This window comes from Berghia stephanieae, chromosome 5 (assembly GCF_034508935.2).
Source record: "Berghia stephanieae isolate SIO BIC M18660-M18661 chromosome 5, UCSD_Bste_1.3, whole genome shotgun sequence".
Lineage (NCBI taxonomy): Eukaryota > Metazoa > Mollusca > Gastropoda > Nudibranchia > Aeolidiidae > Berghia > Berghia stephanieae.
Window position 1 is genome coordinate 48,343,859 of NC_088364.1, and position 14,258 is coordinate 48,358,116.

The window sequence follows — 14,258 nt, forward strand, 5'->3', positions numbered from 1 at the left end:
TCAAACTTGGTACCTTTTGCATAAAAAGCAGAGACCATCAAGCGTCATGGCAATGTATGGTTTCCTCAAATGTTTTTGCATGTCCCGAGGAGTTCGAGGAAACTGCTGGAGTGTATTCTGCATCTAATCAAGGAAAGAGCAAAAGATTCTTATGATTTAAAAACGTATAAAGTTTATTTATACAGCCAGACATATATATCAATGGAATTTCTGTGTATATAATAATGGGTTAGTTTAATATAATATACATCGGAGGAGGGCATATTGCTGTAGTTGTAGACATGCTTTGTGCAATTTGTTGGTGCATTTCGTTTTTGTTTGAAATAAATAAAACGAGTTAGTTGTAATGAGTTTATATGAATTCAGTCTTATATAACAAAACTCATCAAATCTCTTCAGATAAGCTAACATATTTATTTGTCTTGTCCAAAAAAGATTATTTTAAGACAACTTTAACATTAATACAAACATGTACAAGAAATGTCATCGTAAATATTAACTTTTATTTTGCTGAAGTTATGAATGACATATTCAAATAATCACATTTGCTTTAAGGCATAAGAAAAATTAAACAAACTTTTATAATATTACACAGATGATAAAAGTGAAGGTATTTTTTAATAATTGTATAGTATTCTTCTGTATTTTGCAAAGGCCTAAACGACCTAGTGATATTCAACAAAGCAAGAATAAGAGGAAGCCATCCAAGTTGATGGTTCCCCACTTAAGAGTAAATGCCAACTTGTTCTCTTTCATACCATTATACCATCGACATTGAGACTTTGGAAAAGTCACACATCTTCAGTAAAAAAAAAACAAACACTGTATTATCTGGAATATTCAAAATTGAAGTTACAGTTACAGGGGTAACTTTACCCACATGGGAAACTTTGCCTCTTGAATTTTGGACCAATAAGAGATTTTTAGTTTTATCGCAATTATTTCCTGTGATAAAAATTCAAGTCTTTTAAAAGGTTCAATGACTGCAACAAAGATGAGCATGAGATAATTCAAAATGCTCCAAATTCACAGAGACAAAGTTACCCAAATTGACGATTATACAGACGTCATTTACCAATTCCAATCTCAATTACGGGCCTTGCTATTATGTACTTATCAAGAATGAATTCGCTGTTTTAGTTTTTAAGGTCTTTACAACACTTCACTGTGGTCATTTCAGTGCCAGAAAAAAAGAAGAAAAGTCAAGAAATTACAATACAGTATTATACAGTGATTAGGTTTCAAAAAGAACCTGAAACAAGTCAAGAAAACTAGATCAAATAGGACAAAATAAAATCAAGAATTTATTATTTCTAATCTGAGATTCTTTAACCAATTAACTGCCATACTCTAGAAAGACACATATTAAAAATTGTGACCAGCAAACTCGTCCTTCTAATATCGGTTGATTTAAATGACCCCCATCTTGGCAAAAATTCTCAAATCTTGGATTTCAGAGTACGGAAGTTAACTGGTTAGTCTGATCCAAGCAAAGACCCTTATAAAAGGTTTACTCAAATAAAAACAAAACTTGAGCTTTTATGTAGCGCAATATCTGCTAAACATGCTCAAAATGCTTTACAAACCAACAGCAACATGTAACATAAAGAACGAGACATGACGCCCTTAGGTGATAATATAATTATTTTTTTTCCTGACAGAAACAACTGTTAACGGCCAGGTAATTATTTTACACCTGAGTACTGTGAGAGAATGTGAGTAAAGAGCCTTTTCCAAGGACTCAACTATGCGCCAAGCAAAGCTCAAACCCAGGACCTTCCGGCCCGAAAGTGAGTGGCATACCACAAGACCACACAGCTGTACAAATACTACAGATTATAGACAGAATGCTCAATTGCATACATGTAGAACAATTACAATAGGTATACATGGAGAAATGATTCACATTTTTTAAATATTTAACCGAAAGACATGAATTTCTTTTGGACAAAACACCCCAAGTCATGGCCTAGGCAGAACTAATTGGTCTCAATTTAGGAAAAAGACTGAAAGTAATATACAAAAGATATAGACGTAAAGAGAAGGCAACAAGAATGGTTGTTGATAAGGTTTTACAGTATATATTTGCAACACCTTTATGTAATTCACTGACAGTAAAAAGAAAGATGGTGGATGGAATGATTAAAAGATTTAAATCTATCCAACAAAAACCTCACAAACTCAAAGTGCACATTTAATGCCTTTGTAATTTGTAATTCTCTGTTATTAATGGTAACGCCAAAATTCACTTTTATTTTTCCATAAATAGGTCATAAAAAGGTAATAGTATTTAGGCCTATATCTTAAAGTTATCACAGCTTTTAAAATGTGCCACATACAGGGAACATAATTTTCTCTTCAAAATTTCCCCCACAAAATGTTTGTTTGTTTGTTTGTTTGTTGCTTTAGGTCTCTTCCAACACAAATGAGGTTATATGAGAGACCGCTGAAACAAAAAAACAAGCAATCTAACAAAAATAGTACAAATGTAAATCAAAATCATAACCTAAAGATATCATAAGCTAAATTATAAATAACCAAGAACAAACAGGCAGAAGATTTACAGAAAAAAAAATATCCCCTGTCAAAAATACAATCACAAACCAAAGAAGCAGGATAGGCTAGTAAAGAGAAGAAGAAACGACATCACTATCGGATCGTACACCCATGCGAACATCATAGGTATATGATTCAAGGGTGATGCTCCCATCCAACCACCCGCCCCACAAAATGGACAAAGTCCCAAAATAATGGGAGGCTGGCATTCAATTTGACAACTTAATCCCCATCGTCCGCATCAGAACCTCGTATGAACGATGCAAACAAAGCAGGAATACTCAATCAAAAGTCATTACTCTCAGTCAGCCACACCAATATGTACTTAACACATGTGTATTTATGGTGAATTACATATTTTGCAATCTGCATCAATGTTTTTCATCTCCAGAGATGTGAAATGTGTCTCAAACAATTACAGTCATATCTTAAAAGGATGTGACGTTGATCCAAGTCTATTGCATCATCGTTGCTTACATCAAGCATGACATCAGCCTGACAAAATAAAAGGGTAGGGGCTGAGCCAATGCTTTTTCCAAACAATCAATGGTGCATTATTTTGTTAAATGCGTTGACAGTACGTCTATTTTACATCGCCTTGGATGTGTCTTCTTCCTGCCAAATTTGTAGAATAAATTAATTGTGCACAAATTCACACATATTATGATATTACTATGGTCTTCAGTGGCCAATTTGCTTGATTGGACAAACTGTGTGTATACTGTGTTTCCTATTGCTATACAGTAACTAAAATTCAATCAACTGCCTATTAAATGTGATTCTTGATTTTTAAATTAAATTGTCTCCAAGGACATCATGCAAAACAGAATAAAATGAAAAGAAGCGACTTGCTTTTGCACTTTATAAAAGAACCACAAACCAAAAATATCCGACCACTCCCCTGTAAAAAAAAATAAAGATTATTTTAAAAACAGGCAAAGAATGAATCAATCTGTCATTGTTAGACAAGTTCTTTGAAGTCTACACTTCTTAAATTAATGTGTCTCATAGCTACAAATCTAGAGAGACTGCCTTTAAATGACTGAAAGGCTTAAGTACTCAAGGTTTGTATGACAACTGAAATCTTCCCCCCCCCCCCCTGGCAAATCGGGGAAACCTGGCCAATTGGGACGATTTTGCCAGTGACAGACATTTCCCAAATAGAGAGGTCTCACTGTACCAACGTGTGTAATGTCAAGATAAAAAAGAACAATGGAAAGACGTCTCAGTATAAATTCAGATACAAAACTACATAAAAACCAACATTCAAAATATTAATAATTATATAGGCACTATAAAATGCACATAAAAATTGGAATATTAAGTGACAAACATTCTTGTCAAATAGAGTAACTGAGCCACTTATGAATTAAATAACTGAGAACAGAATATGAATAATCGATTTCGATATCAGATTCACAATACAATTACTTAATATAATACAATTAGTTTTGCGGTGCTTGTGCTTTGCTCATTATTCAAATAGATTATACATCAATAGCATAGATAAACTATTGCCTTGTTTTTTTGTAAAATCAATCAATATCAGAAGAAATACTAGCATGCGTAGAGATTAAGAATAAAAGAAAAATGAGAAGACTAGTTTCTAAATATAAAATCATACAGTTGATATTAACAGAAGTCTAGAGCATTCTGTAAAGTTAAAAGCGAATGATGTAATTAGCAGTTAACAGAAATCAAATATCAATTAAACATGAAATTGCAAATATATTACAAGCGTCCAGATAACTCAATTGGAAGGGATCTCAACACTTAACTTACAAGGAAAGGGACCAATTTTTATCTCCTATGAAGCAGAGGGTTTTGTTGTTTTTCTTTTTCTAATATGGTGGTGATTGGGTAGCTGAGTCTCTTACATACAGTCCTGTATAAAGGCAAGCAAGAAGATTTTACTTTCCACTGGTCAGTTCTTGAACAGCTTCATATCTCGTCTTGCACGTCTATTATTACTGTTGGCATGTAACCCATTGTAAAGCGCTTTGATGAAATTTAGAGCATATTGCAATATATAAAATCTCGTATTTGATTGATGAATATTTTTTATTGTTTTATTCTGTAATTCAATCTGTCTAAGTGATTAATTATTAGGAAATAAAAACAATAATATATTGCAATGGTTTTTGAGAATTTAATTTGTTTTTGCTAAATATGGGTTTATACCTCTATGCAATATATTTGCAGGTCTGATAACCGAAGGCAATTATCGGCTTGTTTTGACATGTTTGTTTTTCGGGATTTTACGGCGCTTAAACACATTTAGGTCATATCAGCACCAGTAAAAAGGACGAAAATGGGTAAGTAAAAAGATCAAGAATTACAATTAAAGCACCCACAGACATTAGTTAAAATAGGGAACAGGTGTAGATTCCAAGAGCACACTACCAGTACTTAGTTTGAGATCACCTAAAAGTCTCATTTTGGAACAAGCACAGGTCCCCACTAAGAGGAGCACACTCAAATGTTCAAAAACCATGTACATGTAAAACAAAAATAATACTGTACATGACAGAGAGATTATTTACAGGACAAAAAATATCATCTCCCCAAACGTTAACTATACATTTGACTGTTTCCCTCCCAGGCAGGATATCCGACCAGGGTCAGGACAAAACTGAGTAATCTCATTCCAAGACAAAGACAGCAAGCATGTTGGAAAACAAATAAAGGGGGATATAAGTAAGTGCCTCCCTCCCACTATGGTCAGGAATGAACAGTATTTTGTGTTGGTTTGAGAGTATTTCCAATACAACAATGAGCCAATAGCGATTTGATTTATCAGACCTGAAAATAAGTACACTTCGGTTTATACCCAAAACATTTGATTTAGCTCTGTACTCTAATTACGTAAAAGCTCTTATATGCACAGGAACTCAAATAGCATGTTTCGCATTTATCTTTCAAGATTTTGTGCAATATCTGTTTACATTATGATAAAAATCTGTGTATAAAATTATATTAAAAAGGAAGGCAGCTGAGTTGTATTTTAACATAATTATAATGCTATAATTTGTGTAACTTCTTAGCCTTGCTATAATGTTTTCTAAATAAATAAAATCTTGGGCATGCCCATTTTAAAAAAAAAAAAGCAATTGGTACAAATAAATTCATGAGTAAAAACGTATAACTAAGACTATATTTAAAATCTTATAATTAATGAAAGAGTTAGATTTTTATAAATTGTTCTGTGTTAGTACTAAAGGAGCATTAAATTGTGACTTGGGGGAATCTAGTGACACAATGAGGCTATTTGTACTTTTGAGATGTGAGGAATACAGAATTATTGAACACAAATACTGTATTAAATGGGGTAGCGTGGCTCAGTCTTTGCTTCTTACCCAAAAGGTATCGAGTTTGATTACACACCTCATTGAATGCCCTTGAGCAAGTCACCTCGCTCTAGCTCACTTTGCAGCCCTGCAGTGCGTGGCTGACGCCTGGGTTATTCCGGTCTTTCCTTGGAACAGACCCAAAAGACAAAGTTCCCCTTGGGGATGAATAAAGGGAATTTTGGGATTTAAAAAAAAAACTGTTGATAATATTATGTAAAAACATATACTCTCACTATAAAACTTTCTCATAAACATAATCTGCTACATATTATATAAGAATATACAAATTATTATAAATATTTACTTAAAATATCAATGTAATGGAATGAAAAATATAATATAAAATATAGATTTCCATTCTTTGGTTTGAAAAGACAGATAAACTATAAATGAAAAAAATCATATTTTTAAAATACAAACAAAGATATTAACAAAAAACAAAAACAAAAAAGCAAAACACACAATTCATGAAGATTACATACATGCAACTAAGAGTCTAAACTCGTCATATTCAAAATATCTCTATTTTGACAAAAACGGTAGATACATTTTTGAAAAGAAAGATAGAATCGAAGCCTCGAAGTGCATGATGAGATTCAAATAGAATCAAAACTTGCATTTACCCTTCGTGTTTCATTTCATTTGATTTTTAAAAATACACATTCATTTCATACAATAGCAGTTTTCTCTTTAATTTTCTCATTTTGATAAGCAGTTGAGAAGATGAAAACTTCAGTCAAGCCCATAGCAGACAAATATGAAAACTTTAAATGAAATTAGTGTGAATATGAAACTGACAATACTAATTTGTATAATAAGTTAAAACTTTTGATAAGGTGCACGATCTAATATAAATCTTGAAGCAACTTTTTATACATAGATAAAAATTAGTGGAAAATGAAAAAAACAACAATGCAAGCCTTGTGATAGAAAAGGGTAACAATAATTTGTATTGTACATGTATGGGAAATGTATTACTGGTATTGATATGATTAGCTGTACAATGTAACAGTAAGATTGATTGAAAACTATACAGTTGCTACTTTTTCCAATTCAAAATATTCTGACTCTGTAGTCCTGTCTTCTTTTTTAGTTCTCTGGGAAGGTGAGGGTCCTAATTTCTCATCAGCGTCAATGCCTTCCAATGGTTGGTATACATTTGGTGCACTAGGATTTTCAGTCTCTGTTGCTCTTGCATTAAGAGTATCGTAACCTCCAGTTGTCTCTTCTTTTGGAGTTACAATGGGGTCAATATAAGCATTTTCAAGCTCGGGGTTGATGGCAATAGCATCCTCATACATCCTATCAGTTTCACTGTACTCAGGCGGGTCATCCACGTTATAGCCTGGGTTGTTGACCAGGCGATCTAATGGTGTTGGTGCTTTTGCTCTGAAAAGAGAGATTCAAATCATTGACAAGTGTGTATAAAATGGTCCAGACAACACAAGTAAGAAAAATTCAAGAAAAAAAACTCGACGTCGAGGCAGACTGATTTTTGGGATTTTTTTTTTTTTCTTGCTTTGCCTGGCACCGTTTCAGGCACACTTGTTCGGATCGTTATCTTACACCAGTGCCCACTCCCTAATTTCACATTTTCATTGGGGTCCTGAAAGCTCAATAGTTAGAGCAGTCAAAACATGCACACATAACCATTACCAAATCTTTGAAGAGTTTCAATTTTATTTTATTAATTTACCCCGATGTCCATTAATCATTGATTGAGCCTCATTTATAGAGTAGAAAATACATAACAGAATGCCAATGTCTAATTTCCAAACAGCTCAGTGGCAGGGCACCTTCCTTGCAAGTAAAAAGACTGAAATCAATCCAAGAAAGTCAAGACTTTTTATGACCACCCCGACCAGTTTATCTACCTCAGTGATTTGGTAGCTGAGTTTGATGGAAAATAATTTGAGATAGATTAGCATCCTATCCAAGGGTGGCAAGCAGTTGTTACATACATAGCAAATAATTGTAACCATTTGTTTTATGGTGCTGACTGTTCTAAAGGACTTCATCACGACTCACTTGTGTTTATTTCATTAATAATGTTTTTTTAATGTAGTGTTGCTACTCACTTGTCTTCATACTATTGCTTTCACTTGATAAGTTACAGATATTCGTTGTTAACAAATTTTCATAAAATAAAATTTCCCTTTGCTTGTCCTCTTATTATAAAAGTGTTCTTAATTGCAGTGAATGGAATTTTGCTTAATTAAAAAATGGCCCAACATTTTGCGGGTTATTTTAAATTACTTAAATTTGTTAAAACACCTTAGTCTTATTACGTCAAAGATTTAGTTTGTTCATTTTATTTTTGTATATGAAAATACTGTCTTGAAAAAAAAGATCTTTTGCTATTTATAGAATATTTCAAAGGACAACTATAATTATTTTGCAATGGATTAAAAGACATCCACTGTCTGTAATGTAAATATACAAAAATAAAAACACACAAACCCAGAGGTCATAATAGGACCAATTAAATTATAAGATCCCTCAGGAGCAACCTCTGTATCCAGACATATTGTGCAATAATAAACCATTTATCACCTGTAACTACTTGATGATGCTTGGGCTTGCACAGGTTCCAAATACTCAGTGTCTTCAACTGGATGTCCAGGTAATGGTCTAGACCGGTATCGACTACTGCTTGGCACTGATGGTGGGGACTTTTTGAAGGAAGTTGAAATATTTATAGATGATTATAGTTGAAATATTGATAAAGCCTATTTAATTCTACATAATGTAGTATAGAGTTAAATTGATGAGTAAAAATTATCCAAAGTTTGTTGTAATACATTTATAATGTAATATGGATTCATCGAGAGCTTGGATAAAAAGAGAATAATAAAAATCTTTTTTTTTTTTCTTTTAGTTTTTCTTTATATTATTTCTCTTGTACCTTGCTGCTGATGTCAAAGTAGATGTAAAAGCCTGGTGTGAGACATATCGGATAAAGTCTATATGGTGAAAGAAATAAAAAAGGAGTGTATGAAACGATGTCAGACAAAGAAGAAAGAAAAATACAAGAAAAATTGTCGTTTTTTTTCCCCTGTATTGTTTTTTTTTTCAAAGCTTTGTTCGGCATTGTTTCATACACATTTTTCTAATTTCTATCTTACACCAGTTACTTAATCCTCATTGGACCATAAGGCATCTACCAAGGACTTCCAATTCATGTCTGTCTGCAACATGGACAACACGTTATTCCATGGAAGGCCAGCCTCTTTAAGTTCTTTATCCATGGATCTTCTTACAACAGTACCTGCTCCCTAATTTAGTAATCTCTATGATGATATCCCAAAGTCCTAAAATGCTTTTATATTGCCATACCATCATATTCATGGACTGTCCTTAAGTCGCAAGCCCCAACATCTCATGATGTGAGATTTTTGGCTGTTGTGGTTCATTCTGGTATGGTCTGCTGATTTGTTGGGTTTTAATATGCTTTGTTTCATTTCTTACTCTACCTAGGTCTGACCCTAGAGTCTCATTTCTGTTGTAAAGTTGTCTTTTAACTTTATACCTTATATTGCGTATTCTTGTCTGGTATTGGCAATATGATGTTAGATTAAATATGTCATGTTTTCTATATTTTTTATGTCCACGCGTGTGTGTGTGTGTGTGTGTGTGTGTTTGTATGTGTTGTTGTGGTTGTTTCCATGTGTTTGAGTGTGTATGTATGTGTGAATGCGTGTGTATAAGATATTTCAGAAAATGATGTTCACAATGGTATTTTGTTATCTACATGACCTTAGGCACAAATATTGACCTCCAGTTTACCAACCTCCTTACATTCAAACTACTTAAATCCAAGGTCCACTGTTTTCATCATCATCATCATTGCCTTTTTCACCCTGGGTCAGGGTATAGGCCACAGACAAACAGTTTCCATCCTTCTCTATCCTGAGCCAACTTTTTTATCTCATTCCAGGTCTTACCACTTCTCTGTATATCAGCTTCTTTAATTCTTCTCCATGTTCCTCGTGGCCTTCCCCTTGATCTTCTGCCCTGAGGGTTCCAGTCTAATACTTTCTTTGTTATAGTTGAGTCATTCTTTCTAAGCGTGTGTCCAATCCACCTCCATCGTCTTCTTCCTATATCCTCTCCCACTGGTTTCTGCTGTGTTCTTTTCCATCCCATCCTCTCAGTGACTTCTGGGCAAACTTGCTTAGAATTATTCCTACTCCCTGTGTATGAATCCCGTCCCCTCTCCCTGAATATAAAATTTTCTCCCCAGACTTGAGGTGTTTCTGTCCGGATTGTATCCAGTGGGTTTCGCTTACTCCAAGTATATGCAGCCTGTATCTTCTCATCTCAGTCACAACTTGAGAGCTTTTTCCTGCTTCATACATGGTGCGAACGTTCCACGACGCAATTCGAAGCTGCTTGTTTGGCGAAGACGTCATCGGGTCAGCAGAGTCCTTTCGGCTTTGTCTGTTGTCCTTCATAAATTCTGTAATTCCAGAAACTCTTCGGTCGCCCAAGCTAAAAAAAGGATTTGTTTTGTCTGTCTGTGTTTCTGTAGCGGTTTGAGTTTAACGGAAAGGGGTGTTAACCCTTTGCCAACCCCCAACCTGGAGGACCAGGTGACTCAAAGATGGGGGAATCACACACCATTAGTCGCCTTTTACGACACGCTGGCTTGACGTTGGGCTATTCTTGACCCTCTCAGTTGAGGGACCCCGGACACCACACGGGGGTCACTGTTTTCAACAGTTTTGAATTTGGTACTTTCAAATCTTAAAAATAAAAGATAAAAATAGTATCACATTCTTTCTTTATAATGCTACTGTATAACAAAAAGATTTCATTACTTTTGAAAAAGGATGTAACAGATACAGCCCCACGTCCCATGAAGGGTCCAAGAGGGATAAGTCAAGAGTGATACTAATAAGACAAAGTAAAGTAAATGTTCTACCACTAACTGTGCCGCTTCATGGTCTAGTGTAGGTCCTAGGTTCAAATGCCACAGCACTGTGGGCAGTAAAGGGTTGAGTCCTTAGAAAAGGCGCTATAATCGCATTTTCTCATCATAGTTACGAGTAAAATGAATGCCTGGCAAGTAACAGTATTGTCTTTACTAATAACACAAAAGGTAATAGCATCATGCCGTATCGAATTGTTGGCTTGGGACCCCCTTGAAAGCATTTTCAGCATATCTAGTGGATATGTGCTCTATATAAAAGTCTTGCTTTTTTCATTAATTTGTTTCAAAACAATAACAATGATCTTACTCTCTGATCGAATATTTCTTGATAGACAGGATAATTTTCTGAGTGAGCAGCTGGAAGATAAATGACATTTGGCCCTTGCTTCTTCTTCTTCCTTTTCCTGCATATTAAAAAGAAACGAAAAATAGTTTTTGACTTACATTTTATGGGGCAATAACCCTCATCTAAAATCCTTTTACAACTATTGAATAACTAATGAGTAAGTATCATGCGGCATTCTTTTATAATTTGAATTCTCCACTTCATCATCAAATAAGCAAACAGACTAAGCTCAACAGGAATATCACTGCCATTAGACAGAGTCTATGAGTGTTGTCTTACAAGACCATGATATAAAGTTGGTCACTTCTCAAAAAAAAAAATGCAAGTGGTCTCCCCTCTTTGGTGAAAAGCTAGTTTATTCGGAGTAAAGTCTACATTTTGTCCCAATGACTTATTTTTTGTATCCAAGGTACTTCAGGAGAAGTTATTAGATCACTAATGCTGACAATAAAATTTTCATAGTTGTTCAGAGTCAGAAAAAAAGACTACAAATTTCTACACCTCTCTAATATAAAAGAGATCTCTTTGAAAATGAATAATATTTTATCTTACAGATCACATGGTCTTACTTTTGTGAAAAGTGATATCTTAGTGTTCTTACTTTTTTGGGGGCAGAAATTTCAAATAAAGTACTGAAAAGGAATCAAGACACCACTGATTTGTAAAGCGCTTGCTTCACAAGTAAAAGGGACTAGTTTAGTTTAGTTAAGGGCTCTTTGGACATTAAGGTCTGGAAAAAAAATAAGATATCGTCACCTAGACATTCCACGAAGAAATATAGATAATTCACCAAACAAGATGTCTGATGTCAACAAGAATCACCCATATTGTCCAAGTGAGCAAATTGGGAGTTAATAATCTTGCCCAAGGAAAAAAAATGAAAGTGCCTGAAACGGGGCTCGAACCCAGGACCTTCCAGGTCACAGTGCAATGCCTTAACCCCTCTGCCACTTCTGGAAGGACTACTATGATACGCTGATTTACCCTGGATATCTTGCACTTATTTGCAAGTCTGATAATCTAAATTGTGATGGCCTCGCTCATTATTGTAATGGAAATACTCTTAAACCAATGCAAAATATTGATTTAACAATGTGATTGGTTTGCTAGTTTTTTTTACAAATTTACCTTTGTTTTCTTTTCCAACAAAAGAACACCAGTCCAAAAATGATGACCAATAACAAGAGAGCACCAACCCCCATGCTAACCATATGAGCTGTTGATAGTTTCTCTTCCTCACCTGCTGTGATAAATATATTAATGTTCAGAGATATTTAGAGGTCGCATTTTTTTTTTGGGAGGTCTTCCTTCAATTAAAAAAATAAATAAATAAATAAACATAAAAAATTTGAACTTTTATTATAACACAACATCAACTAAACATGCTCTAAGAGCTTTACAAGGGGGGCCCCGACAACAGCAACACGGAACGTAGGGTGATATTACATTGTTCAACAGAGACAACACTGTAACCATCCAGGTACTCATTTTAAACCCTGAGTGCAGTGAAAGAATGAGAGTGAGGAGCTTTTTCCAAGGACTCAACTTTTCACTGACTGAAGTGAGACTCAAACTTGATGGTACCTACTGACTCAAATGCCTGAAAGACATACCTTTAGACCACAAATTGTCAAAAGCAATAAACAATAGTGCAGCTATGTGGCATTGTAGTATGACACTCGCTTTCAGACTGGAAGGTCCTGGGTTTGAGCCTTGCTCAGCGCATAGTCGAGTCCTTGGAAAAGGCTCTTTACTCACATTCTCTCAATGTACTCAGGTGTAAAATGAGTACTGGACGTTAACAGCATTGTCTCTGTCATAAAAAAATGTAATATTACTAACAGGCGTCATGCCACATCCCACAGGTTAAGTGTTGCTGTTAGCCAGGGACCCTTTGTAAAGCACTTTGAGCACGTTTAGAGGATCTTGCGCTATATAAAAGCTCAAATTGTTTTTTGGTTTTGTTTTTATTTAGTTTATATTCAAATTGTCACGAGTTGAAATCTTTTCATTTTTGTCAATAATAAAAACAGCAATAACACCACCAAAACAACACAAACAATGGAATGCTGATGATGATGATGATGATGATGATGATGATGATGATGATGATGATGATGATGATGATGATGATGATGATGATGATAATGATGAGGATGATGATGATAATGGTGGTAGTGCTGGTGGTTCAAGTTTGTCATTGTTATGCACATTCGATTTTGTTTGACTCATGATTTATTCATTTGAAATTGAACAACTAAAACCTGTGACCAAATAAAATGTTTTGAAATGTTTAATGACTGAAATGTTTTCATTCATTTACAAAGATGTATTAAATATCCTCATGAAAATCTTTTTTTTTAAAAAGCAGTCTTTCATATCCATAAGAATTGTGGTTACCTTGTATTCTGGAATGCTAATGCTTACACCACCACTAACAACTGCTTGCTACAGTTTGGAAAGGATACTCGTGTGGCATGCTAATTTCTAACATACCTATCTCTCTTACAGATCCAGCTAACCAGTCAGTGCTTGGTGGACAAAGGAATCATATAAATTCATTGAATACACTCGGGAGCAGTGCTTGTTCCTTTGCTTGCAAGGCTAGTGCTCTACCATCTGAGCTTACGGGATTCTTACATTCCATTCAATCTCTTATATTATTATACTCAATATAATTGATATATGTATATCAATGACTTGCATTTCAATAGTAATACGTGACTTTCTACATCATCATAATCATAAAGCTGCTTGGAAGATATGACGTAACACTGTTGTACCATTTTTTAAAATACCAAAGCGACAAATTAAGAAGCAGGCAATGGTGCCTCTACCACTTTTTCAGGTCTTTATGTTTCCTTTTAATTTATCTCATAATTTAGACCATATAATGCCATTTCTTAAGCACGATTGGTCACAATATTCAGGCGTAAGAATATGCCAATAAAAATACAAACAGCAAAAAATAATAATTAAATTAATTAATTAATTAATTAAAAACTCTATAAATAAATAAATGAATGAACAAATAAACAAATAAATATATAAATAAATAAACAAATAAATTAAT

The 14,258-nt window shown here is 34.3% G+C and overlaps 1 protein-coding gene across 10 annotated transcripts in view; it reads right to left on the reverse strand.

Moving 5' to 3' along the window:
• Positions 1 to 152: 152 nt before the first annotated feature.
• The window catches only part of LOC144973080 (uncharacterized), a 25,087-nt gene continuing 10,981 nt past the window's right edge, over positions 153 to 14,258 (reverse strand). For 5 of the 10 annotated variants that reach the window (XM_078915076.1, XM_078915079.1, XM_078915080.1 and 2 more), the window contains 4 exons: positions 12,314 to 12,428; positions 11,147 to 11,243; positions 8,460 to 8,578; positions 153 to 7,295 (listed from right to left, as the gene is read on the reverse strand). In XM_078915076.1, coding sequence (XP_078771202.1) covers positions 6,935 to 7,295; positions 8,460 to 8,578; positions 11,147 to 11,243; positions 12,314 to 12,428 — 692 coding nt within the window. In that variant the 3' untranslated portion in view covers positions 153 to 6,934. The remainder of the gene's footprint in view (positions 7,296 to 8,459; positions 8,579 to 11,146; positions 11,244 to 12,313; positions 12,429 to 14,258) is intronic. The other 5 variants (XM_078915077.1, XM_078915081.1, XM_078915084.1 and 2 more) reach the window with 1 other exon arrangement.